A 27,916-nucleotide genomic window follows, 5' to 3' on the forward strand; every position below is an offset into this window, starting at 1 on the left:
AATACGGACTTCAGTTAGTAAAAATGTATCAATCTTGGTTCACTGATTGTAACAAATAAGCCATGCTGTGTAGGTGCACATCTTGCCACCTGTGAGACACAGCCATGGGCAAATGGGGTGTGGAATATGAGGGAACTCCCCTGAAACTGTTGTAAAAATTTTTAAAAAGAATATGATCTCATATCACACATTCTCTCTCTCTCTCTCTCTCTCTCTCACTCACTCACACACACACAGACTCCAATGACTATGACGATTTGTTTCCCTGGAGCGGACTTGACCCTCGCCAGTCCCCTGCACAGCCAATGGGCTCAGGGGTATTCTGACTATTCTATCAGCCCAACCCCCCAGCACAGCCCTCAGTCCTCACCACCACCTGCTTTCTTTCTGTCGGCAGAGAGAATACTCTCCGCAGGCCAGACTCCAGAGAGAAAATGAGAAGCAGAGACGACTCGGCTCTGGTAAGTCAGGCCTACCTAGACTTCCGCGTCGGTGCAACCCGAGTTAATCCTTTCTGCCAGTTCCACAGAGGCACAGTGCCCTGCGCCACAACCTTCCTCTCATGGGGCTCTGCAGCTGGCTGGCTTGCCCCTGCCCCTCCTGGAACCCAGATTTGCTACCCTCTGGGTTCAAATTCCAGTTACATGAGCTTGAGCAAGCCACTTGAGCCTCATTTTCTTCATCCCTGAAAGGGGCACAGCCACACCTTGATCACAGATCTACCGGGAGGATTAAATAAGATGAACTATGCATTGGTTAGGATGTCATCCTCTGAAGAAAGATCTGAGAGAGTGAGCGCCCGACACTTGGCATCACGCCCGGTACTCCTGACGGCTGGGTGTTGATGGGAGACACAGTCAGTCTGGCCAACCAGCAAAGCCCTCAAAGAGTGTTACCTGGCACCCTAACTGTTGGAGTTGTAGAAGATGGATCCTCAGGACACAGAGACCTCTGAGTGAGAACAAAAGCTGGGCCTGGGCAGTGGCCAGAGGCCAACCAGAGAGAGCTTGGCCAGCAGGTGGCCTAGGAAGCACCAAGGCTGGGCAGGAGGCAGAAGCAGAGGAAGGTGGTACCACATGGCCAAGCCGATTCTCTGGCCCACCCAGGCAAAGGCTTAAATAGCTGTCCAGGGTACTGCACAGCTCAGGGGTCTCTTGCGTTGGCTCAAGTTCTGTGGGTGCACTCTGGGTGGGTGTCAGCTCTGCAGCCATGGGGGAGCCACCTCACTTCCCTGAGTCTCAGTGACCTCATCTTTAAACTGGAGGTGGTCGCTACCCTTCAGAGCCAATATGGCCAGTAAGTGAGAAACCAGAGAGGCAGTAGAGTGCAGTGGTCAGTGTCTAGAGCCAGACCACCTGAATTCATACCCCAGCTCTACGCTGTGTGACTTCAGAGCAGATGCTTAACCTCTCTGGGCCTCAGTTTACTCTCACTTGTGCAACCGAATGACAGTAGACCCCACTTCACAGGGTTATGAAGATTAAACAAGATTTGAAGCACTCAATAAACATCAGGATTTTTCAGAAGAAACCTCGCACACAGCATCAGACACAGAGAACATAACCAGAACTGTCAATCTCTCATCTCCCAACCCACCTGGGCTGACTTTGCCCCACCCACTGTTAGACTCTTCCAATTGGTCCTCCCAACTCTGACGGTCAAAGTCAGTCTTATGGGCCCACAGGCCTGGACCCTCAGCCATCTTCTGCCCTGGGAAGCCTTTTTTTTTTTTTTTTTTTTTTTTTTTTTTTGAGAAGGAGACATTTTCCATCCACTGACTCACTCCCCCAGATGTCTGCAACAGCTGGGGCCAGGCAGAGGCTGGAGCCAGGAACTCCATTCAGGTCTTGCAGGTGGATGGCAGGGGCCAATTATTTGAATGAACCATCCCGTCTGCTTCCTAGGGTGCCAAGAAGCTAGAGTCAGAAGTGAGACCCAGGTGCCTGGCTCTGGGTGTCTTAACTGCTAGGCCAACCAAGATGGTCTAGGTGGGCCATTCCTACTCTAAGGATGAGTCTGTGGTATTTGTGCTCCACTTGTCACTGTTCTAAGTACTTCACACACGCATGTACTGAGCCACTTAACCTCACACTCCTGTGAGAGAAATACTGTGGCCACCCCCATTTTACAGATGGGGAAACTGAGGTCCTGCGGTAACCAAAAGCATGGGGTCACCGGACTATGCATTGGTGGCGCTGGGATCTGACCCCAGGTGTGGCCATGCCGACCTGCAGCTTTCAAAGGATGGAAAAGTGTAGGCGGGAGACAGACTGTGGGCGTCAGGACTCCGCGTTCTCCCCTTGGCCCTGGTACCCTGGGGCTAGGCGTCTTCACTCCAGACGTTCCTGGCTCCTTGCCTGCCCCCCAGGTGCAGACTCAGGGCCTTGCTCCTGCCCCCCTTCCTTCCCCGGCATCGGCTCTGCGCCCGCCCCTCAGGCAGCCGCCGAGGTAACCAGATCCGTGGCGGGCTTTGGGCGGCTGGGTCGCGTCACTGTGGCGGAGGTGCTTGTCCGGGACCGGGCTCCCACGGTGCGCTCCGCAGTCGGCGGCGAGCAAGGCATGGCTCAGAGGCTGGGTGAGTGGACACGGGGGCCTAACGAGGCCACCGGGCTCTACCGGGCCGTGCTGCTCAGGTCGGGTAAGTGGGGCGCCACCCCTACCGTGGGGAGAACACGAGGAGGGCACGGTGGAGGCAAAGCGCGCAGTCCCGGGTCGGCCCGCAGGCGGCGGACGCCTGGGTCTTTCAGGGCTGAGTTTTCCTCCTTTCCTTTCCTTTCTCTCCTTCCCTTCCGAAATTCTTTTCAGCCACTTTTTTTCTCCCCATCTTCTTTCCTTTTTTTCCCTCTTTTTCTTCTCGCCCCTCTTTGCGTCCCACATTCGTCCTTTGGGGCACCCACACTTGGATATATGGCTTTGTTCCCGTGTTGGAGCACACACGCACTCACACTCATTCACTCACACTCGCGCACTTGTATTCATTTTCTCGCTCTCGCTCTCTCTTCTGGCCTTCGGAAGTCCTGCGAGGTCCACCTCCTGGCGGGTCCCCTAGACAGAGACGCTCAGGTGCGCGAGGGCATGCGCAGCCAGGGGAAGTTTTGGGGCAGGAGAGTGGAAAATGGGCACGGCGCGAGGAGCCCTAGACGGCAGCGGCTGGGCCAGGGGGCGGCAGCGAGCAAGTGCCAGGCGGGCGAGGGACCGCCTTCCTTCAGGTGCGCGTGTCGCAGGCTGGGGGAGCACACACTGCTGGCTTTAATTTCGGCTGGCAGTTGTCTGGCAGGTGTTTTTTCAGTCTTTCTGTTTGCTGGCTTACAGTCTGCACCTATGGCTTTTCTATTCGGGGCAGTAAGAGGCTTTTCAATGAAGAGAAATGGAAGAAACATCGTACAGGGTCAGAGTGAAAATAGGAAAACACAGAGATGTGCGGAACAAAAGAGCAAAAACGCGGGACCCCCCTCCCCCGTCGTGTTTGGGACATTTCCCTCTGGATTCTGAGCTTGGAGAGGGTCCTTTTAGGAAGGTGAGATTCGGGTCCCCGCTAGTCAGGGGGCACTAATCAGAAACTGGCAAGGGACCCATCCACGCCACCATACCCTGGAGCAGAGAGCGCACTGCGAGCGCACGCCGCTGCTCCGGTGCCATTGTAGCTCCGGGTCTGGTCCGGGGTCTGGTTCCCACTCGCTCCCCTCGGACACTGATCGCCTTTCTTATTCAGATGCCACCCCGACTCCCGAGCGCGCCCAGCTCCCCCCACCGGGAGATCCCGCCCCCAGTTCCTGGATCGGAACATTGGAACAACAGATCTCTAAGTCTCAAAGCAAGAACTGGCCAAGACTGCAGGACTGGTGGCGCCGTCCTGGGGGAGGCTGGGGGAGGGGGGGTGGGCAGGCAGCAGGGTGGAGCTCTACAACCCCAGGAATCCCATTTCAAAGGGCCGCGGGGTCCATTTCCCCACAAAGCACTCTAAGGGTCCTCAGCCAGAGGTTACCTTTTCGGGAAGCTGGTTGAGTTGCAGAGGGGCGGTCCCTGACCTGAACACCGTGGGTTCCCTCTAACCAGGAGCTGCGGGCTTCACTTGGTACCTTCCCAACCCATGCAGAGTGGCAGAGGCATCACAGCCGTTTCGGGGGCCCACATGCTAGTCCCGCAGCAGCACCTCGCACTGCTGCAGGCCCAGCAGGGGCAGGGGCTGCCCGAGGGATGGAGTGCTGCGCCGAGGGGGCGCTACCCACCTGAGGCACAGCACCGGCTTGTTCAGCCTCACAATTCTGCCATACACTGACAATTACCACCTCCTTCCAACAGACCAGGGCACAGTGACTCAGAGCAGGCGCCTGCCTCCGCTAGGGGACCTTTTCTACCCCACAAAGGGCTCCTCTATGCCAGCGTCTGCACACTTCTGAAAACAGCAATGATAGTGGCAAATGACCGTCAGTCACCTGCCAAATGCCGTATCCCTGTCGTCACCGGTTCACTCAACTACTACTGACAGACCGGTGTTATGCACTGGGCCCTGTGCAAGGCATAGGGATGTATTGATGAATAGAGCAGGCACCTCTCCTGGTGGAGGTGATGCTGACGCACACTGGCAACATAAGGCAGTCGGGGCGCGGAAGGCACTAGGACTTGTCTAAGGCCACAGGGCCAGGCAGGAGTAGTGCTGAGGCCTCTGGGACCACGACGCTGGCTGTCTCCCATGGGGGGCAGCAAGAAGTGAGAGCGGGAGTGGGAAGCCAACGCCCTCATTTGGAGAAGGGGCAAGCACTGCCTCCCTTCAGAAGCCCCGAGCAGGAGGTGGCAGAACCCAATCCAAGCTGGCAGTCGGAGGCACCAAGTAATAGGACATTTTTGGAAAAGTGTTCACCCCAAACTAATTCAAAATAATGTCTTAAGGTTTAAGTAATACATGCCTACCATGGCTATTTGGGGGAATAGGATGCAGAGGGGGAAGCCTAATTCATAATCCTACTAACCACAGGCCGCCGCTGTAACACTGGGGGAGACTCCTTCTAGGTACTCAGTGTGTGTATGTGTGTGTGGTATGCCAAGCTGGTACTGACTCTGTTCTTCAATCCCACTGTTTTCACTTGAATGAAAATCTCCAAAGCCCTTAATGGCTTATCAAGATCCTAGCTGTCCTTTGTGGGGCCCTGACTCTGTAGTACCCACCCTGCAAAGGGCTTTCTATACCTTTGATCCTCAAAAACAATGCCTGCCCCATTTGAGAGAGGACACGGGATCAAGGGTCACCTCCTTGCCCAGCACTGGAGCCAGGACTGACCCACTGGGCTGGAAGCGTCAGCTCTGTGGAGTAACTCTTGCTTGGCCACAGCTGAAGAGCTGCGCAGTCCACTACCCGCCTCCCCACCTGTTGCTCAGGCCAGGTTCCCGCAGGGAGGAGAGCATCTTTCTGCAGCATCTCTCATGCAAGCTTGGCTACTGCTTCTCCCTGCAGCCCAAGGACCAGGCACGGCCTCCATCCCGGCCTCTGCCAGCTCGGGTTGCCAGGTGAAACACAGGGTATCCAGTTACATTTGAATCTCAGAGGAACAACGAACCACAGTTCTCTGTGTGTCCCAAACACTGCATGAGTACTTAATGCTACGTGAGGATTCATTGCTTCACTGAGATTGAAAAGTGGACATGCCACAGTTTCATTTGCTGCATCTGGAAACCTCACTACCAGGAGTGCTGGAAGTTTGCTTGGCTTGACAGGCTATGATGTGACAGTGTGCTTGACAGGCTATGATGTGGCAGTGTGCTTGACAGGCTATGATGTGACAGTGTGCCCAGGTTCTCGTCTGTGACCTTACACGCACACACACACGCACATGCACACGCACACACACACTCACATTCACACCTCCATGGGCCTTTTGCTGGCTACAAGGGAACTGAAACGCGCTGGGTGGAGAGCACCCCAGGGTCTGCCTGCCACTGAGAGGCCTAGTGAGCCGGGCCTAACTGCAGCTGCACGGGGAGCTCACGACCAGCTTTCTGGAACTTGCAGTCCTTGGCCACCCCCTGGCACTCTGCTGCCTTCATGCTTGATAGCCCTCTGCTGAGTCAATTCTCCCCCGCTCCCACTTGTGGTAAAGGTAACTCTTGTCCCTTTCATAACCTCCCCACGCAGCAAGAGACATGTTTCTCTGCCAATACAGCTTCTTGTCCCTCCCCACTCCAAGACCTTTCAGGAGGGCAAAGGGGCAGGAGCCACCGTTTCATCCCAGGGCTGTTAGGCCGGCGGTTTCTGGTTTCTCAATGAGACCTTGGAGACTGGAACTGAATAACAAAGCCCCAGAGAAGTTTTGGGTTTCCATGGAAACCTCTGGTCTGCTGTGTGAGGGGGGCCCATATGATCCGTCCCAGGTGCCTATGGCCTTGGAGAAAAGGAGGCAACAATAAAAAGAAAGCTGTTTGGGTTTGTTCTTTTTTTTTTTTTTTTTTTCCTGCAAGCTACAGCACAGCCCACCATAGATGCAGGAAATGTCTCCGCCTCCATCTCCAATGCCTGACTGCCTCCCCAGGGTCTTCACTATTCCCCTGCCCTTTGGCCCCTCTTGTTTCCAAAATATCAGACCTAAAAAGTACAGGGTGGTGGGGGAAGCGAAGTAGGGGAGATGTAAGGGAGGGGTGTGCTCAGCCTCTAGGGTCCCCTTCAACCTCTCTGCCTGCCATGGGGCTAGGCAAGAATTTTTTTTTTTATCTGAAAGGCAGTTACAGAGAGGCAGAGGCAGAGAGAGCAAGAGTGAGAGCGATGTCCTCCATCCACGGGTTCACTCCCTAAATGACCATAATGGCTAGAGCCGGGCCGATTCTAAGCCAAGAGCTTCCTCTGGGCCCCCCATGCTAGCACAGGGGCCCAAGGATTTGGGCCACCTTCCACTGCCTTCCAAAGCTATATCAGAGAGCTGGATAGAAAGTGGAACAGTTGGAACTCAAACTGGTACTCCTTTGGGACGCCAGCACTGCAGGCAGCAGCTCCACCTGCCATGCCACAGCATCAGACCCGTGGGCAAGAATTCTGATTCCCAGGCTCCTGTATTCCAGAATCCTTCCTTTTGGGAAAACGGGAAGGCACTCAGAGAAGGAGGCAGCACAGCAAGTGGTGCCAGAATTCAGCCGGTACCTGGAGCAAACGCCTGGGGGTCTCACTTGTTCAGAGGCCTCTGTTTCCCCACAGTCAAATGGGGTGCAAGGCAGGCATTTCGTGAAGTGGTTTAAACACCACTTGGGACCCCCACATCCCTGATCGGAGTGCCGGGTTCAAGTCCCGGCTCTTTGGCTTCCAATCCACCCTGGGAGGCAGTGGTGATGGCCCAAGCAGTTGAGTTCCTGCCACTCACAGGGAGATCTGGGTTGAGTTTCCAAGTCCCAGCTCCAGCCTGGCCCAACCCTGGCTGTTGTGACCATTTGGAGAGTGAACCAGCAGATGAGAACTCTCTGACTCTCTCTCTGCATCTCTCTTTTTCTCACGTGTGTCTGTGTGTGTGTGTCCCTTTCAAATAACTAGTGTAAAATAAACCTGGACAAAAGTGAACCACACATGGCTAGCTATAGGAGGTTGCTCTTTCTCATATTGTTAATCTTTGTTGCATTTCTTCTAGTAACAATAGCCATATATGTGTGGGTGGTTTTTCTAAGCCACAGACATTCCAGAGGGGTAATGACAGAAGTGCCTGTAATGTTATCCTGCAGAACACTGGCTCTTAAACTTCTTAATGTAAACAAATCTCCAGGGATCCATATACTTAAAATCCAGATTCCCAGGCCCCTCCCCCAAGTTCTGAAACAGCAGTCCAAGAGTGTGCCCCAGTAATTCCATCCTGAACACTCCTTTCTTTAAAAACTAAAAAAGTTTATTTACTTTTATTTATTTGAAAGGCAAAGCAACAGAGAAAGAGACTTGGAGAGATCTCCCATCTGCTGAAATGCATTTGAGCTAGGTGGCTCTAGAACTGAGCTCTACTAACGAAACAGTGTATTGCCCCCCAATTGGTTCTCTGTGTATACAGACACTGCCTGACTTACAGTGGGATTCCATCCCAATGAACCCGTCACACATCGAAACTATCTTAAGGCATGAATGCTTTCAATCCACGCAACCTACTGCACATCCAGGCTTAGCAACACAGGCCGCTGTAGAGTTCAGCCATTCCCCTTGTGACCACAGGGATGACTGGGAACATCAGGGGAGAGGATGGGAACACAAAGCGCCAACCCAGGAGCAGCCAACTTGGAAATTACAAGTAGGGTTTCCACTGTATGTGTGCCGCTTGCATACCCCTGGAAAGTCAGAAATCCTAAATCAAACACTGTGTATCAGGAACCACTTACACTGACTTGTTTATCTTAAAATCAAAGGAGGGGTTATACAGGTTATACTACATATGATTTTGCAGTTTTTTTTTTTTTCACTTACTGTGTAGGAGGTGTCTTTCTTGGCTCACTAAGCAGACATGTTCCCTGCCCGCCTCCCATCACAGGGAGTAGCACGATCCCTTACTGATAGGATGTGGCTTGGGACATGGCAGCTGTTGACTGTTACCGTGTAGGTCAACACTAGTTACTAAGCACCTGATTCCTGGGACAAGGGTACTAAGAGGGCTGAGGTGAGGCCTCTGCCCTCGGGCCGGCAGTCTGGGGAGAGTCTGATGGGTTTGTCACAAGTCGGATTTGGCAGAGAAGAGCTTTAGTGGAAGAACTGCAGTGAGCCCCAACTGCCTAGGGAAAATTTCCAGCTCTCCTCAACTCTTGGCTGCCCTGGGCTTGCCTCAGTCTTCCCAAGCTCCTGATCACCCCCTTTCACTCACCCTGTCTTACTGGCCTCATAGCACTCATCACAATGAAGCCGACATGTGGCAGGGTTGGAGGCCGCTGCTGCCACAGGGCTTCACACAGACTCCTCGCTTGCAGTGAACAGATTAGGGGAATATGTGTTCTGTTTGTTTTTATTTGAAAGGCAGACAGACAGAGGTCTTCCATTCACTGGTTCACTCCCCAGATGCTGCAGCTACCAGGGTTGGGCCAGGCTGAAGCCAGACTCCTGGTGCTCAATCCAAGTGTCCCATGTGGGTGGCAGGGACCCAACTACTCGAGCCCTCACCTGCTGCCTCTCAGGGTGCACATCAACCAGAAGCCGGATGGGGCGGAGCCAGGACTCCAAACCCAGGCATCCAATATGGAATGCAGGCGTCCCCAGCGGCACCTTGCCATTGCACCAAACACCTGCAGGCCGCAGTAAAGGCTGCTGCAAGCCCCCTCCCCCAGGACCCCTCTTACTCCCCCAGCTGTCAGGAGGCACTGAGTTTGGTTCAGCCCAGCCAGGGAAATGCCCAGATTACTCATGTCAGAGCAGGACGGCACGTGGGAGGGAACCAGGGGCAGTGGAGAGGGGTTGCACAAGAATCTGGCATCCTCTCCTACCCCAAGAGTTTAAGCGAGGTTAAGGCACAGCAAGGCGGGAAGCCAGCAGAGGCCTTGGAAGTATCTCCAGAGAAGCGGAATTCAGGAAGAAGAAATAAAACGGACCACCCTTTATTTCTAGAACATTGTCTCATGGCCGAGAAGGTGCGACCCCCCACCCCGAGTCTAAGGAGCTCTCCCATGATGGCCTCGGCCAGGGTTCCCTAGAACTTCACCGGCTGCCGCTGCCCCTCCATCCCTCCCAACACTGCAGCCCTGCTGGCCTTTGTGCCCAAGCTCAGGGCCTCTCTCCGGGACGTCCCCCAACATGACCGCTCCTTACGGCCGACTCCATGTGATTTGGCCTCCCTCAAACATCACCTTCTCCAGGGCCACCCTTCCCAAGCCCCCACCACCCTCTTTGACCTGGCCCTGTCTTGCTGGCATCACGGGCTCGTCACAGGCTGATGCCTCCTTGTTTACTGTCAGAGACCTCCCTGGACATGCAGTTTCCCCCAGGACAAGCACCTTGTCTTGTCACTTTCACACCATGGCCTCAGCACTTGGGGCAGTGCTGGGAACAGAGTGGGTACTCAAGAATGCATATTATGTTAATCAATGGTCCAAGAGGCCACACGCTGCAGCTTAGAACGGCTGCTGTCATGTTTGATGCGTGCTCCTGGGCCTCATCACCACCTTCCCACTAACTGAGACTCTATGAGAAATGAAGGTTGGGGCTGGTGTCCCTGGAAGAGGCCAGCTTCCTAACTGAGGCACTAAGCCTCCTGCTACAAGCCAGGAAAAGTCTCCTCATCTTCACGTGAGAGCTGATTCTGACATCAGGAGAATGCAAGCAGCCATTTTGGCCTTAAGGATCTACATTCTTGGGTTTGACCCTCACATGTTCATTCACTGAGCCAGTATTTCTAGAATGGGCTGCATGCCGGGGCTGTGCCCTGAGGTCACGTGGAGCCACTTCTCCCTGCACGAGAGGTTGTGTTTGCTAACATGTGTGTTTTCACTTACATCACCTCACCTATGTTCTCTCCCAAACTCTTCCACATTCGCAGAAACCAGGGCTCAGCGGTGGGGCCAGAGCCAGGGCTGACACATGAACCTGTCTGGGGCCGGCCATGGTCATCTCCCAGTCTCCCACACTCTCCCTGGGCCGTGTTCCGTTGACTCCTCCGTGAAGTTCGGAAGAAGTTCAGATTATTGGGTAGACACCGTGCATACAGTTTTCAACCAATTCAAGGGTGACCCAGAATGGCTCAGGGCTGAGCAGTCTTCCTCTTCCCTGTACTACCCACCCTTTGCACCCCAAAAGCCATTTGCTCCCCAAGATTCCGTGGCTGCAGCAGGAAGTGTGGCTTCCCCTCCCTTCGGGGAGTGCCGGAATTCTCGCCTGACCCTCCCATTTGAAACAAGGGAAATTCCTGTGAAACCGCCTTGCTCGGGACAAAGCTTGGCATGCTTGCGTCCTCAGCCATCTGACAAAATCAGTATTTATTTGTGCCTCATAAGCGGGTGGCCTGGACACGGTGTTCTGCGTCGCAGAAGTGGCCGTGTACCAAGTGAAATACCCGTTACTATAGCAACAGTTCCTTTTTATTGATACCAGAATAAACAGGAATGCAAAGCTGCCTCACTTGTTGGCACATTTCAGTGGCCTCCCGTTCCCCAGGGGTTTAAGCACCGCCCCCTGGAGGCGGCCCTCCTCACTCGCCTGGGACTTCCCGGTGGAGCGAGGAGCGCAGCAACACGGCTCCCGACTTCCCTCACGGAGGACCCGGCCCAACAAGTAAGAATCTCTCTATTCTGTTTCACCTGCTGCTGAGCTGGGTGCTGCCCTGGGAGGAGGTGGAAAGGCAGGAGGGCAGCCGCTGGACACCGCAGCGGGCTCTCGGGCAGGCCCTGAGCTCTTTGAGTTTAGGGGCCGGAGCTAGGTCTCTGCATCTGTGACATCGCCCAAGGGATGCCTCCTGGCTCCCTGGGCTCGAGAAATGGAGGAGAGACAAAATGAGCCCCACAAATCAGCCCTGAATTGTGGCTCATCTTTTTCTCTTAAGTCTTCCCATGAATGGGAATTAATGCGTGATATGGCCTCTCCTAAATCCGTTGTCCCACAGAACGGGGAGTTCTCTTCCTAACTGGTAGACAAAAGGCCAAAGTGCAGCAGGTGGCACAACTGGGAGAACACGGGTTCTGCATTCAGATAGAGCTCAACTCAGATGCTACCCCTTCCTCCCACGGCTGTGTGATCTGGGGGGACCAGATGGACCCTCTGAGCCTTCCTGCTTCTTCTGTAGAAAGAGGGCAATGACCATGCCCCCCTCACCCCCCGCAGGCTGCCAGGTGCATGACCCACAGCGAGCGCAGGTTACATGTTACCTGTCTTTCAGGTAAACTTTGATTCTGGCTCCCTGTGGTACATGCAGCAAGTCTGGGATTGGGCCAGAAGTCAGGGGCTCTAGGATAGGGTGTGTCACTTTCTGGAACTGCTAGGAACCCCAAGTGGATTCTGGCTATAGGGCAGCCCCAGTACTAGCTGTCTGTGCACTGCTTAAATCTGAGTGGCTCTCTTAGCTCTGCTGGTGGCGTGCACCTGCTGGAATCTCCCTCCTGCAGTTGTCTGCAGATGGAGTGACTAGCATGGTGGCAGGGGTGGGCCAGCAGGAACATCTGGCCTGCCGATGCTTCTTCCCTGATCAACCACGGGACACACTTCAGCAGCCTCGCTGAGGGACCCCTGTGGCTAGCCCCAGACTCTGCCCTGCGGAAAGCATTCACAACCCCAAAAGCACAGCCGCCTGAACGTGCTGCTCACAAAGGAAGCTGTTAGGGACAGAGGTTCGGGAAGTTTGTCTGGAGCCATTGCATCGGATGGGCACGCAGCTCTGATGGGGGCTGAGGGGAGATCTGCAGTGGCCCCCTCCCCAAACACACAGCTCTTGGGTGGCTGGCCCGTGAGATACAAACAGGCACTTTCCCCAGCGGGAGGAAGTCGGCAAGAAGCGTGGGGGAATCCAGCGGCCACGCTTGTCACTTCTACTCAATGCTGCTTTTTCCTTTGCCAGTCGTTATTCAAAAGCCTCTCTTCCTCTGTGCCCACCCATTAAATAAATGTGAATCGAGAGGGTGCTTCCTGCAGCTTGAACAGCAACAGGGAGTGAGAAAGGGACCCCACAGTTCCAGCTGGCAGCCAGACTGGTGGATTCTGGTCTAAGTCCAAAGCTGCTGAGGCCAGGCTGCGGCTTGCCAATGACAGTTTGTATTTTAGTCTTCCAGTTACTGGGCCTCAATTTTTTCATCTCTAAAATGGGCTCACACTGCCCCATTACTGGGGTTTCTTGAGCATCCAGAGAGAAAATGAATGTGAGCCTGCTGGGCCAGCTGAAAGACATTTTGTACCTGGAAGGCCAAGGGCACTGAATTTGGAGTCTGGCTGTCATTTCCTGTCTGTGCATCTTGGGGCAAGGAGCTTGGCCTCGCTCAGTCTTGGTTTTCTCATCTACCAGATGGGATACCACAGGCTGCCTCCCAGGGCGATTCTGACATCCAGATCAAATGTCCCTTCCGGCCAGGAAGACAGGGTTTGCCTTCAGTGAGCACCGCCGTGCCAGGCCCTGGACCGAGTGCACCATGCACATCCTATCATTCACCCTCCACATGGTCCCATGAGTCCCTATCCCCACTGTACGATGCTCAGAGAGGTCAAGCTATTTGCCCAAGGTCACTGAGCTGGGAAGGGGCACCACCGTGATACAAACCCAGCATCTTGTCTAAAGTGCTTTCAGCACTTTGCCTTACTGGCTCACCTGTCATCTGTTGTCATTGACTCCATCAAAGGCAGATCCAGAAGCACCAGGGCAAGGAAGAAGCCAATGCAGGGGCATTAAGGCCTTGGTCAGCTGGGGTTGACATGGCCATTCTCAGGATAAACTAGGACCTGGGACTTCCTCTCCCATCTGTCCTTGGTGGCCTCCTGCAGCCAGGCAGCACCAGTGTGTAGTTTCGAAGTTGCCCACTAACAGCCACACATTCCCACAGCCTGGGGAGCTCAGCCCTGCCTGGCATGGGCCTGTGTCCTGTGGGGCCTCCAGGGAGGAGCTCTGGTACCTCTTAGGTCACTAACAGAACCAGAAAGGAACCAAGTGAGGGGCTCCCAATCTCTCATCTGACCCCCCACCCCCACCCCATAGGAGGTGAGCTCTGCCCTTCCTCTGCACATTAATGAGAATTACGAGCCCATCCTGTAGTCACACGAGACACTCACTTTAGCTGTCAGACACAAACCGCCTCTACCCTCCTCCCAGAACGTTAGCTGGTCCAGTCTTTACAGCCAAGAGGATCCCAGAGGTCAAAGACCTGCCCAAGGACATACACCTGCTACCAACTGTGACCTTGGGCACACCTACCCACAATAGCCAAGTCAACCCCAGTGAGCTGAAACCGGTTAGGCCAGTGCCAAGAAGCTGAGTGTTTTTTCACTCCATGGTTTGCAGAGTTGGCTGAGAAATGGAATTGCCTGGAGAACTTTACCTCCTGAGGCCAAGCTGCTCCCAAGACAACTAAATCAAAATCCCTGATGTCAGGATGCTTCCACAGCAATGACAAAATGGAAATCAAGGTTAAGATCCACTGACTTGGCCAGCACCGCAGCTCACCAGGCTAATCCTCTGCCTGCAGCACTGGGTTCTAGTCCCAGTTGGGGCGCCGGATTCTGTCCCAGTTGCTCCTCTTCTAGTCCAGCTCTCTGCTGTGGCCCTGGAGTGCAGTGGAAGATGGCCCAAGTGCTTGGGCCCTGCACCCGCATGGGAGACCAGAAGGAGGCACCTGGCTCCTGGCTTCGGATCGGTGCAGCACGCCGGCCATTTGGGGGGTGAACCAATGGAAAAAGGAAGACCTTTCTCTCTGTCTCTCTAAATCTACCTGTCCAAAAAAAAAAAAAAAAAATCCACTGATTTAACCAATGTAGCTTTTGAGGAGGATAAGAAAGCTTAGTCCAGGACTAGGAAAGGGACTTCCTTAACAGCAACTGTTAAAACCAACATTAGGGATCCCATTCACAGCTTAATCCACAGGAATTGAAGGCTTACAGTTGCACAGTGCACAACGTGCCTGGCTGTCTGGGGCAGCCCTGCTAGCTCTGTACTAGGCATTTGCCAAACGCCCTGCAAGTCTCCCCTCATTTGTTAGAAAAACACCTCAGGAAGAAGGGGCTCCACTCAAAGGCCAGCTTTACAGAAGAGCAAACAGCAGACCGAAAGCAGCTGTGCCTCCTACTCAAGCCTGCTCTCCGAGCGGGAAGGCAGCCACAGACTGAGAGTGACGAGTGGGAGTGGCTGTGATCCAAGGCAGCGAGGCAGTGGAATTGGGTCCAAAGGCTCAAGTTGTCAGACTCCAGCTCCAGAAGGTAGCTGCTAACTTGCTAGGCTGAGAAGGGACAGAGCCAAACGCAAGCCCAGGTCGGAATGGTTCCACGTCCACTTCCTCCCGTGGCGCTGCGTATAGCTCTGAAGGACTAGCCGGCCACTTAACTCCCTCCCCTCCGGGGGCCTGTTCCCTCAGGACCCCCAGCAGTCCTGGGAAGGTCCCCAGACAGCCTCAACTCCCCTGGCCCAGCGCCTGGGCTTTGCTGAGCAGACTTTGTGGTGACAGGACCCGTGTGACCCTCTTTCCCACATGGAGGCGTCATTTAATGAAATTAAAGGGTGGTGAGCATTTGTCCCAGTGGTGAAGACACCCAAACGCCATATCAGAGGGCCTGCGGTCAAGTCCTGGATCTGGCTCCTGATTCGCGCTTCCCTGTCCGTGGGCACTCTTGGAGGCAGCAGGCGACGGCTCAACTATCTGGGTCCCTGCCATCTACAGGGAGACCTGGATGGAGCTCAGGGCTCCTGGCTGCAGCCTGACCCAGACCCAACCGTTTGTGGGCATTTGGAGAATCAACTAGCAGTTGAAAGCTCCCTCACTCTCACTCTCTACCTCTCAAATAAATAAAAGTGAATTAATGTAGCTAAAGGACAGGAAGGCTGGCTCCACAGTCCTCTATGCCCCAGGGGCTCCCAGCAGCACTGCCCCAACGCAGGCATGTGCACAACCTCCCATGTTGCTTGCTGGAGTCCAGCAATTTTCCCAGCTACGCTTCTGTGCTGAAGATCAACCCAGATCCTTCAGGATCCCTGCTGCAGCCACACCGTCACCCGGGGCTGGCCACTGCCTGGCCCTGTGGTGCAGGACTGGCTACGTAATACGCAGGGACCCACAGCAAAATCAAAGTGTGGGGTCCCTTGTTTGCAATGTGTGAGGAATTTGAAGGCAATGGCAACAGAAAGTCCAAACGACACCAGGCCCCTCTACTGAGCCTGGCAGGCCGGGTCCTCTGGCCAGGGTGGGGCCTGACCCTGGGGTGTGCAACCCTGTGGCTGTGCCTGGTGACCCACAGAAGGAAGGTCAGCCAGGGCCAGTGGGTCTTTTTTCTGGAATTTAATGGCAGAGAGAGACAGAGACTGCCCGATGGAAGGGAAGGAAACCAAAGTCATAAAAATTCCCCAAACTTGCTGACCGTTTACCCTACATAGCAGCAGGAGTGACCTTTCCTGCATTGAAAGGGACGCACTCTCTGCCCCGCCTGGAACCCACCGGCCACCCGCGCTGCCGACACCCTCGTAGCGGCTGGCTCACGCCTGGGCAGCACACTGTGCTTCTGTGTGCCCCGAACAGACGCTGCTTGTTCAAGGTGCATGAGTCACGCTGGCTATTCCTTAGGCCCTGGTGGCGCCCCCGTCCCCTCCCCATGGTCAGATCATGGCAAGGCCCTTCCCCCCAGATCCAGCTGGAGGTAGGTCCTCAGCGCTATCAGAGCCGCCTGTCCCACTCGTGATATCCCTCGCCATTTCTCATCGTGCATTTTTACTGCTTTGTGCTTGGGTTTAGCAGCCTGTTGGCTAAGGTCAGAAAAGCCTGATAAGGTGTAGGAGCTGTAATAGCACAGACCTCGCCTGCCAGGGTCACCGCCATGTGGCCCGGGTCTACCACAGTACCTGCAAATGAACTTGAACATTTGGGGAATGCACGGCTTTTCCTGAGTTGTGCCTTCATTGTGGTCACTGCGGGCAGGCAGGAGCTCTTGGTTTCATGGACTTCAATTTTTTAAAGATGTATTTATGTGACACACAGAGAAGGAGAGATAGAGAAAGACACCCTCCATGGGACCCTTTTGAATTGGCCTTTTAAATTTTTTCCTAAAGATTTATTCATTTATTTGGAAGACAGAGTAACAGAGAAAAGGAGAGAGAGAGTGAGAGAGAGAAATCTTCCAGCTGCTGGTTCACTCCCCAGATGGCCACAACAGTCAGGGCTGAGCCAAGGCAAATCCAGGAGACATGAGCTTCATTTATGTCTTCCACATGGGTGCAGGGGCCGGGTCATCTTCTGCTGCTTTCCCAGGAGCATTAGCAGGGGACTGGATCAGAAGTTGAGCAGCCAGGACTCAAACCAAGGGCAGGCACCAGCCTCTGTAACTACTGTGGATCTGGCCACATTAACAATGAATTCCCTCATTTGTTCCAATGCATTTCTGCTAACCCATTTGGGAATCCAGACTACATAGTTAGTCTGCTAAAAACATTCATTCTGCCATCTCCTTTCCTAAATGTGCACAAATCATTTCTGTTTCCGGCCTTATTGCCAGGCAGCCTGAGCAGCTCAGTGTGGGGTGACAATGACCTGCACAGAATGAGAACTGAGGACACAGAAGCAAAGAATTCCTTAGTTAAAGGGCTGGTGGAACTTGGTAACAGGAATAGGCAGCAAGTGGGGGGTGGGGTCCATTCCAGTGTCATTCAGGGTTGTCTGATGCATTAGCTCCCAGGTAGCTTGCTCCCCCAGGACAAGAAAATGTCCATTTTTAAGAAAAAAAAAAAACGGGCTGTGTTTGGGGCAGTGGTTAAGATGCCACGTGAAATGCCCACATTCCCTATCACAGTGCCTTGGTTCAAGTCCCTGCTCTGCTTCTCATTCCAGCTTCCTGCTAGTGCACGCCCTAGAGGGCAGCAGGTGCTCAATGGTGGCGCACCTGCCACCCACATGGGACACCTGAATGGAGTTCCTGGCTCAGGGCTTCAAGCAGGCATTTGAGCAATGAACCAGAGATGGGAGCTCTATTTGTCTCTCTGCCTCTCGAATTAAATGATTAACTATTTTTTTACAAGGAGGACGCATGAATATAGCCAGCTGTCTATTTTGTCAAGTGCCCATTTTAAATTAACTACCAAACACTATCATGGCCAATTTTTAAGGACCAAAGAATTAGGACAGCTAGAAACTGAAAACAGATAGCCTTATGGAAAAGGTGAGAAGACAGGACGTTAATTAGAATTCAATATGAGTTCAAGAAAAATACTAGCAGCTATGTTTCTATGCTGTGACACAGTCTGGCTGTATCCAAAATATTGTACAACGATTAGCACCTTTTCCAGTGTACATATGCGGTCTCTCTGCGGGCTCCCCTGGCAGGTGGCATGGGAAACAGCCTCGCTGCGGATGCCTCCGCTCGCCGACACTCACCTTGGCCTCATTCAGCCTACACCCCACCAGACCCTGCCTCCGCATCCACTGTCCTCAGCAACCGCTTCCAAGTTTCCGCTCATCTAGTTCACCTGGAGAACACCTGTTCGCCCAGTGGGCCCCATCCAGTCGGGGAGCAGCTTTCATCCTGTTCCCCGTGCTGGGAGGTAGCGAGCGCCTGGGGAGGGCACCACAGCCCAGCACCCAGTAAGGTGGGGACCCGCTCCCTCGGAGGCTGTGTGAAGACTACAGGCTTTCAAGTCCAACCAGACTCTGTCAGTGCCTGGCATACAGCAGGCACTCAACCTCAGAAAAGCTGGGCTCCTGAAGGGGGCAGAGCTGAAGTCTCAATTTTCTCTGCAAATGCTAGAAGCAGGTCATGCTCAGGCAGTGTCCAGCCCCTTGAAACTTCTCTTTGAAGGAAGTCTTGGGGTGGGTGTTTGACTGAATGGTCAGGATACCCACGTCCCACGTCAGAGCGCCTGGGTTCAAGCCCCAGCCTTGGCTCCTGACTCCAGCTTCCTGCTAAAGCAGACCCTGGGAGGTGGCAGTGATGCTCAAGTAGCTGGATTCCTGCCACCAGCGGCGGGCCGGGGTGGCGGTGGGGGGCTGGACTGAGTCCCTGGATCCCAGCTTTGTACAACGCCCACCCCCCAGATATTGCAGACACTTGGGGAGGGAGTTGGCAACTTTTTTTTTAATTTCTACAAAAACATTTCCTCTCCTTCCCACCTTCTCTCTTGCTTTTGGACATTCCAAGGTTAAGGAACCAGCTTGTAGAAGAGGGAACCCTTAGGTCTGAATTTCAACTACACTCACCACTTTCAAACTGCCATGGTAGAAGTGAGGCCATCAAGTAGCCAGCCGGTTGCATCAAAGATGCCAGCCATCCCTTTGTAACGAGTGGCACAGCCCCTGCCTCGCACAGCCTCCTCTTTGGTCCACACAAAGTGAAAAGCTAGACATTCCCACCACAGCATTTGGAACTACAGATGGAGAAATTAGGGTTAGTATTTTCACCCCTGCATGTATCCAATCATCTTTAACAAGTACCTATCACTTTTTATCTATCTTTCCTTTTTCTGTTTTTCAAGTTCATTGAAACACACAAACTCACACCTAATTCCCTTTCTAGTCGAAGACACTTTTTTTGTTTTTTTTGCAATCAAGCCAGAAAACATATGCAGGTCCCAACCCATTTGCTGTAACCCAGGCTCACTTGCTTCCCTTCCCCAGGTATCTCACAAACACTATCACCGATCCTTACAAGCCCATGCATCGGTCCAATCACTGCCAAGATCAGGATAGCGAGGACCCCCTGACATGAAACCCCCACCCTTCAACGGTGCCTGCTGGGCACAGGCGGGATTGGGGGCTCAGCTCTAACCCCTGTGCCCATCTCCACAGCCTCCATGTACTCCGAGATCCAGCGGGAGCGGGCGGACATTGGGGGCCTGATGGCCCGGCCAGATTACAGAGAGTGGAACCCGGAGCTCATCAAGCCCAAGAAGCTGTTGAACCCAGTGAAGGCCTCGCGGAGCCACCAGGAGCTGCACCGAGAGCTGCTCATGAACCACAGGAGGTGCGGGTGGAGTTGGGCTGCCCTGGCCCGGCTGGAACAGGTGCCCCTCGGGGAAGGCAGCCCTGGTCTCATCCTGGGCTCCTGGAGGCCGAGGAGGGCTGGGGGTGCCCTCCGTGGTCAGCACGGACACTGCCAAGATCCAGTCTGCAGAGGGTCCCCAAAGCCCTGTACACCCAGCCATCCACTTCACGCCAGCACCCCAGGGGCGTCCACCAGGAGCACAACCAGAAATGAACCCAGTTCCCACACTTGCAGAGCAGATGCAGGCACAAGCAGGCAGGGATGGTGTTTCATAAATTTTATTCCAGAGGCAGAAAGAGGGGGATCGTCTGTCTACTGATTCACTCTCCAAATGCCCTCAACATCCAGGGCTGAGCCAGGCCAAAACCAGGAACCAGGAATTCAATCCAGGTCTCCCACGTGGGTGATGGACTCAAGTACTTAAGCTATCACCGGCTAGCTTCCAGGCTGCACATTAGCAGGAGGGGAGCCAGGACTCAAAACCCAGCCACTCCCATACGGGGTGCCTGCAACCTCAATAGTGACTTCATCACTGCACGCAAAGTGGGTCTGGAAGCCCAGTGGAGGAACCTGGGAGGGGTCCAAGGTGACTGCCTGCAAGAGTGGATGCCTCGGCTAAGGCTCAAGTGGGGACGGGGTGAGCCAGGCTAGGACGTGGGCGTTGCATGGCAGAGCGGGAAGCATGTGCAAATGAAGCCACACAAGCAGCTGGGTGTGGCTGGGGCAGAGACTGAGAGGGGCAGCCAGGAGTAGAGCTGCAGAGTGACGAAGGCATAAGCAGTGGAGGCACACCATCTGGTCAGCTTTGGCTGAGGTAGGGGAACGGACCCGCCACACTGGAGGCGGCAAGCAGGAAGCACAAAAACCCAGTATGATGAAGAGGGGCTCCAGGGACAAACAGGCTGTGGCTGGGCTGGAACTCCACAACCGATAGGCGAGGGTGGACAGGGCGCAGCAGAACCGGGAGGAAGGCGGCATCGCCGCCTTTGTCGCTCCCTCTGCTGGCCGGTTCTGGTATTGGAGCCGGTTGCGATTTCCCTTCCAGTTTTCAGGAGTGACCAACATCCTTTTGTGCCTGGGTAGTTTGGGGTTTTCTATTCACTCGGTGTTATTACAATAGCATTTTCTCTGATTGGCTTTCAGAGGCATCGCATTTAATATCAAAAATGTCACCACAATGAAAAGCAGAAGCTTAAAGATGAACCAGGGGAAATATGTGCAATATTTTACAATATTTGCAATAGATTTTATTGGAAAAAATTTATATGCAGAAAAAATTAATAAATTCTGATCTCTTAAAAATCCACAAGGAAAAGATAAGTGAGCAAGGGGCACAGCGCTGTGACATAGTAGGCTAAGCCTCCACCTACAGCACCAGCATCACATACGGGTGCCGGTTCGTGTCCTGGCTGCTCCATTGCTGGTCCAGCTCTCTGCTTATGGCCTGGGAAAGCAGTACAAGATGACCCAAAGGCTTGGGCCCCTGCAGCCACATTGGAGACCTGGAAGAGCCCCCTGACTCCTGGATTAAGATAGACTCAACTCCAGCTGTTGCAGCCATTTGGGGAGTGATTCAGTGGATGGAATACCTCTGTCTCTCCCCCTCCAACTCTACCTCTCAAATAATAATTTTAAAAAAATAAAAAACAAAGATAGATGAGCAGAAAGCAGATACAACTAATTCACACAAAAGGAAATGCAAGGAGTTACTAAACTTATCAAAGCCTGTTCTATGTAAAGACACAAATGAAAACCAGACATTTACCTATTTGAAAGGCAGACAGAGGGAGAAAAGATCTTCCATCTGCTGGTTTATTCCTCAAATGCCTGCAACAGGTCTGGGCCAGGCTAAAGCCAGGAGACTAGACTTCATCCGGATCTCCCAGTGGGGAGGGTGGGTGGCAGGGATCCAAGAACTTGGATCATCTTCCACTGCTCTCTCAGGCACATTAGCAGGAAGCTGCACCAGAAGTGGAGCAGCCAAGACTCGCTCCAGCAGCCTATATGAGGTACCATTGTTCCAAGTGGCAGCCTACCCCATTGTGCCACGATGCAGGACCCCAGGTATTATTTCTTAGCTACCAGATTTGCAAAGGTAAAAGAGATTGGCTGGTGGCAGAGGGGAGAAGCAGAAGCTCTTGTGCGCTGTTGACAGAGCGGACAGGCTTCTAAGGGACAGACAGAAATAGGAATCCAAGATCTTCCCTAAGAACCTGATGCAAGAACACCACCTTTAGAAACTCATCCAGAGAACCTAAGCAGGAGCGTGCGTTCGGCTCAGAAGTTGGGATGCCCACAACTCTGGCTCTTGACTCCAGCTTCCTGCTAACGAAAACCCTGGGAGATGGCCACTGATGGCTTAAGCACTTGAGTCCCTGCCACCCACCTAAGAGGCAGGGTCCAAGTTGCAGCCAGCCGAGACCCAGTCCTGGCATGGCAGACAAGTGGGGAGTGAATCGGCAGAGGGAAACTCACTCTCTGTGCCTATCACATAAAACCTGGTCTCTGCAGTCAGACAGGCCCGGGTTCAGATCCTCACCCAGGCCCCTTATGGCTGTGGCTCGGAGGAGTGTCCTCAGCTGACCAGCCCCTGTTCCCTTCTCTGTAAAATGGGACAGTAAAGCTTCCACTCCGGGGGCTGCCAGGAGGATGGCATGGCGTCACTCCAAGGTGAAGCCCTGAGCCTGGGGGAGGTGGGAGGGCAGGGGTCTCCTGACGGCCCCCACCCCACCCCCGCAGGGGCCTGGGCGTGGACAGCAAGCCCGAGCTGCAGCGCGTGCTGGAGCACCGGCGGCGGAACCAGCTCATCAAGAAGAAGAAGGAGGAACAGGAGGCCAAGCGGCTGCAGTGCCCCTTCGAGCAGGAGCTGCTGAGACGGCAGCAGAGGCTGAACCAGGTGGGTGGAGAACCCAGCGCCGGCCCCAGCCTCTTCCAGGGCCGCCTCTGGGCCCAGAGAGGGCCTCTTCGTGTGGCCGCAGCTCGTCAGCAGGAGGAGCACTGGACCCGGAGTCCGCCAGCAGCCTGAGCCCTCGCTCTGCCACTCACGGCGCTGTGTGACTTGGAGGAATGGCTTCACCTCTCTGGACCTGAGCTTCGTCCTTGCCCCAGTGTGCCACAAGCCAGTTCTGATTTCACTCTCACATTGCCCTGTGAGCCAGGTGGCACTGCCACCTTGGGGGGGGGGGGACTGAGGCCCAGGTGCAGTCAGCGGTGCTCTGTCCACCCAGGCCCGTTCCGTCTCCCTCCCGAGGACACCCAGACCCCTCGGTTCTGAGACCAGGAATGAATTCTCGCAGCCCCATCCGCTTCACACCGCTGTGTCTCTCTCCTTCAGCTGGAAAAACCCCCGGAGCAGGAGGAAGAGCACGCGCCGGAGTTTATGAAAGTCAGGGAAAACCTGCGGAGGATCGCCACGCTGCCCAGCGAAGAGCGAGCCCTGTAGAGCGGCTGCAGCGCCCGGCAGCCCGGGCCCCCCACCCCGTGCCACGCACACCTGCTCCTGTAGAACAGCCTGGCCCTGGGAAGCTGGCGCCCCCTGAACGCCCAGCCGTTTCCTTCTGAGCACACTCCCCCCCTGCCCCAAAGGGAAGCCATTGCCAGGTGAACCCTCACCAAGGTGCCCCTCCCTGCACAACTGCACAGTGGGTATCGGAGCCCCTCTGGCTGTCAGGCCCGGAAGCAGCCCGGCTCCCTGGTCTCAGAGAACTCACCCACCTGTGGTTTCACCTGTGGCCAGGTGAGAGCAGCTAAGCAGAGCTCAGCTTCCAGGACACCCGCTTTGAAAGCCACCAAGGGCAGTGAGGGAAGGCACTGAGGCAGGGTGCAGCGCCCATGGTGGCAGCAAGCAAGGTAGACACTCACGAAGGGCACTGAGGGTTTGCCAACGCCCCCCACCCCCACCACACCCAAGCTTTGCTCTCCTCCTCTCCCCCGCCCAGTCCGGACCTTGTGAACACACCTAACGATGCGTTTCACACACCTGCTTGTGCGTAGGAGCCACAGGGGCTCATGTTCAGTTACGGCGCCTGATCTGGCGGACGTGGGCCGGGGGCTCCCAGGAAAGGCCGAAGCTGGAGCACCCGGGGTGGACCCTGCCTTGGGGCTTCCCCACCCCACTCCACGGAAGACTGTGGCTCTCTGGCCCAGCGTCTGTGTCGCAGATGTAATGAGTGTTTTCCCCAGGGACAGACGTAATTGCCAATCTGTGTTTCTCACCTGTGCAACTGCACCAATATGCGACTCCAGCCAAAAGCAGCGAAGACTTCACCTTTTCCTCTCGCCTTTGGAGAGCGTGTGCTCCCACCCCCACCCAGCACCTCCAGAGAGAGCTGCCACCCACCACCCAGATGCCCTTTCTCACTCCTATCTGGGTGACCAGCCAGGGACCAAGGGTGGCGTCTCCTTCCTGTGAGCGGTGCCCGCAGAGGTGTAGATGTAGCCATTCTGTCTCTGTGTGTGCATGCTCATATTCACGTTCAACCGAGCTCAAAAAGCTCCTGAACCTGACGCGCTGAGGGTGCGGTGCCGCTGTGTAAACATCAGCCGGATGAGGTTTATGCCGAAGATGCACGATCCCTAAATAAAGGCCACCTGTGCCCCAGAAGTCCCCCTTGGGGGTCTGTGTGTTGTTCGGACGTGTGGAGAGAAGCCAGACTGGGCGTCCGGGAGGAAGCAGGCCATTCCCAGGGAACTCGTGGAATTCCAATGGATGGCCACCAGGGTGCTCCTTGGAGGCAGCATGTCATGGAGAGAAAGTCCCAGAGGTGGAAGGGACCTCAAGCCCCAGGGGAGCCATGGCAGACACCCAGTTCACTCCCCAGTGGGCAGTCCAACTCCATCTCCCTAGCTACTGCCTGCTAGACGCTGTAAATCCAGACTCTCACTATTCCACCTCTTTTGACACTGAAGGTGACCATGTGACCATGTATGGCCAATGAAACTGGAGAGGAAGTCCACAGGGGCTTCTGGGAAAACTCAGGCTTTTCGGATGAAAGAGCCATGGCTAACACCTCCCTCCCTTTCCCTTCCTCCTGCCTTGACTGAGGAAGTGACGCCTGGAGCCACAGCAGACATTTTACCACATGAGGAAAAAAAGCCAAGAGAATCGCAGACATCAACCCTATCGTCCTTGGACCAAGCCAGTGCCAGCAGCTATCCTCCAGAGGTCTTGTAAATAAAAATAAATCACTCTTTGTTGTAAGCCATCGTTGGTCAGTCTCTGTTAACTGTAACCAAAAGCATCCCTATGGACACAGAAGGCCAGACGTGTCTGCCCAGAATTACCTGGAAGATCACACTACAAATTCCGATATCTCGTTCTCATCAGAAACCTATTGGGTTGGAATTGCCCGGCTGTAGGACAGAGGTCTGTCTTTCTACACCTTCTCCTTCTGGCCTGACACAGGCACTTGGGCCTGACTAATGCACACATCATTCAACAAGCACTTGGAGAGTGTTTGCTCTGAGAAGGAAGCCCGCTACATCCCAGGGCGTCACTTAGAACAGAGCCTGCCCACCACCTGGACCCTGCGTCGGTCACCCCCAGCTGGTCTCCCTGTGCTGCCCTTGCCCCAGAGCCCATACCCAGTGTGGCAGCCAAGGTGGTGCTGCAGATCCTGCCGCTCTGCACAGGGCCCTCCACTGGCTCCCAGCGCAGCCCTTCCAGCATCTAGAAGGTCCTACGTTCCCAGCTCCCTAACTTCTGACCTCCTCCCCCAGCCCGCCCCTTACTCACACAGCTGCAGCTAGTCTGGCCTCCTCCTCGCCCCACTTCAGTGCCTTGCACCTGTCAGCCCCTCAGCCAAGAGCCTATTTCCTCCAGAGAACCACATGGCCCATTCCCTCACTCTTCAGATCTTTTTTAGATTTACTTTAAGGGCCACCACAGGCACCCCATATGCTCACTGGTTCGTGTCCCGGCTGCTCCTCTTCTGATCCAGCTTTCTGCTTATGGCCTGGGAAGGCAGTGGAAGATGTCCCAAGTACATGGGCCCCTGCATCTGTATGGAAGACCCAGAAGAAGCTCCTGGCTCCTGGCTTCAGATTGGCCCAGCTCTGGCAGTTTTGGCCATTTGGGGACTGAACCAGTGGATGGAAGACCTCTCCCTCTGTCTCTCCCTTTCTGTCTGTAACTCTGCCTCTAAATTAAATAAATACATCTTTATAATAAAAAAATTTTTATTTTACTTATTTGAAAGGTAGAGTGACCGAAAAAGGAGTAGAGACAGAAAGAGAAAGGTCTTCCATCCACTGGTTTCAATCCCCATATAGCCACACGGCTGTCCAGGCTGAAGCCAGGAGTCTGGAACTCCATTTGGGTCTCCCATAATGGTAGCAGGAACTCAAGCACTTGGGCCATCTACCACTGCTTTCCCAGGTGCATCAGCAGGAAGATGGATCAGAAGCAGAGTAGCTGGGACTCAAGCCAGGGGCTCTCATATGGGATTCCAATGTAACAGCCAGCAGCATAACCCACTGTGCCACAATGCTGGCCCGATATTTTCTTCATGCTCCTTCTAACTCAGGCCCCCATGGGCACCCGCACTTAAAATCTCACCTACAGTTCCTGGTGAGGGAGTTACAGACACGCCATCTCAGAACGATGCCCATCAGGTGTGCTGAATGTGTGCAGCTGGAGTCACTGGAGCAGGAAGGGCCATTTGGCCTGAGCTTCCCTGCCCTGGGGAGGGGTGTCCTCCCCTGCCTGGGCCAAAGAAGCGCCTCCCTCCCCAGACACTGCTCTCCGGGGCTCCAATACACCTGCAGGAACAAATCCAAGGCAGTCGCCCTGGCCCTGCCCTGCTTGCCCGCCCCCACACCCCTCTTAGTGCCATCCCTAGACTCTGCCACCCTAGCCCAGAGATCATGCTGCCCTGGGGTCCCCTCGCCAGTGTGTTGTCCTTGATCTCAAAAGCATAAGAGCACCATGCTTGGGTCATGTCTTGGGACTTTCCCAGGTAGGTGTAACTCATAAAACCCACGTGCTTGTCCCTTGTGGGTCAGCCTGGTATGAAACCGGTTCCTAGGTCCAGACTGAGAGCCCACATAAGAACTAGAGGGAGGGTGGGAGGGGATCTCTCCCTCCCTCCCCTGCAGACTCTGGGGCCCCAGGCTGCTGCAGCCATCCCACCCCCCACTGCCCAGACCTCCAACAAATGCTGGAGAAGGTGGGGTTTGTGCCAGTTGGGCCCAGGCTCCCTGCTATGCAACCTCGTGGAGGTGACCGTATGAGGCTCTTGTTCTTGCCTGTCTGTAGATGCCTTTGGTGATCCTTCTCCTCAGGGAGACAGCCTTTGATTCCTTTGTCCTGTCTCACTGTGCCATTTGTGACAAAGGGGAACCACCCTAAGGAAAGCGCTCAGGGCGCTGACCTTACAGCCTGTCCTACAGAGTGTGCGGGTCCCACAGACTGGCGTCTATTGAGACAAACTTGGCCATGGCCCCCTGACACAAACAACAAGATGGGGCTCCCTTCTCATCCTGTTTTGTGTCCTGAGAGTTTGGCTTGGTAACCCATTAGCCCACCCACTCTGGCTGCCGCAGGAGAAGGCAGGTGCATTGCCCACTGCTCATGGTAGCCGTCGGTGTTTACTGGCAGTAGGGGGCAGGAGATGAGACTCAAATCTGCCCCTACACCCACATGGGGCTGGGAAAAGCTTCATGGGTTAGGTGGGAGAGAGCATAAGTGTGGCAGGCAAGTTCCCATTGGAGGGGCTTGGAACCAGGCCATCCCACGGCAACTGTGTCCTAAGCAGCTCTCCTAAGAAAGCAGGAACTTTAAAAAAAGAAAAAAAAAAAAAAGGAGGGTGGATCAGAACAGTTGCTGAAGATGAGGGAGCTTTCAAGAAAAGAATGAGGAACCCTAACAACAGGTTTTGAGTTTTGGGTACCAGGGGAAACTGGGTAAAGGGGGCAGCTGGAGCTGACCTCGCGGTCTCTGCCATGCGACAGGCATTGGTGGCACTCTGTCTGGCAGTCACCGAGGGGCTGGGGATTCGAGTTAGGTGTGATCTGAAGCTCCAATCTGCCAAGTCCTCAGCAAAGTTTGTCTTAAGAAGAGGCTCCTGTGCATAGGGGACTTCTGTCCTCCTACTCTTGGCTTGCTCACCGGTGCCAGGAAATGCCCATCACACTGCCTCGGCTCAGTGGGCGTGTGACTGGACGAGGCAGCATGTGCACAAACGTCAGCCTTCACCAGCCATGGCAACAAAGGCCTTTGGCTTTGCAAGTCTGTGTCTGAGGGCCAGCTTTGGGTCATGGCTGTCACGGCACCTGCACCTGCTTCAGCAACGCCCCTTTAGGCTCTAATCCAACTGCCACCTGTACCTCAGCTCCTGCTGG

General features: G+C 54.5%; 1 protein-coding gene across 7 annotated transcripts in view; it reads left to right on the top strand.

Annotated features, from left to right (window-relative positions):
• Positions 1–24,776, top strand: part of FAM107A (family with sequence similarity 107 member A) — a 54,843-nt gene extending 30,067 nt beyond the window's left edge. The window contains exons 1-6 of one of the 7 annotated variants that reach the window (XM_070050665.1): positions 11,046–11,203; positions 17,923–18,185; positions 18,734–18,979; positions 19,381–19,555; positions 22,316–22,472; positions 22,911–24,776. In XM_070050665.1, the coding sequence (XP_069906766.1) occupies positions 19,386–19,555; positions 22,316–22,472; positions 22,911–23,018 (435 nt within the window). In that variant the 5' untranslated portion in view covers positions 11,046–11,203; positions 17,923–18,185; positions 18,734–18,979; positions 19,381–19,385 and the 3' untranslated portion in view covers positions 23,019–24,776. Of the gene's footprint in view, positions 1–397; positions 462–2,477; positions 2,639–10,853; positions 11,204–13,907; positions 14,033–17,922; positions 18,186–18,733; positions 18,980–19,380; positions 19,556–22,315; positions 22,473–22,910 lie in introns of those variants that run through there. The other 6 variants (XM_070050667.1, XM_070050666.1, XM_017343913.3 and 3 more) reach the window with 6 other exon arrangements.
• Positions 24,777–27,916: the final 3,140 nt, after the last annotated feature.

This window comes from Oryctolagus cuniculus, chromosome 10 (assembly GCF_964237555.1).
Source record: "Oryctolagus cuniculus chromosome 10, mOryCun1.1, whole genome shotgun sequence".
NCBI lineage: Eukaryota > Metazoa > Chordata > Mammalia > Lagomorpha > Leporidae > Oryctolagus > Oryctolagus cuniculus.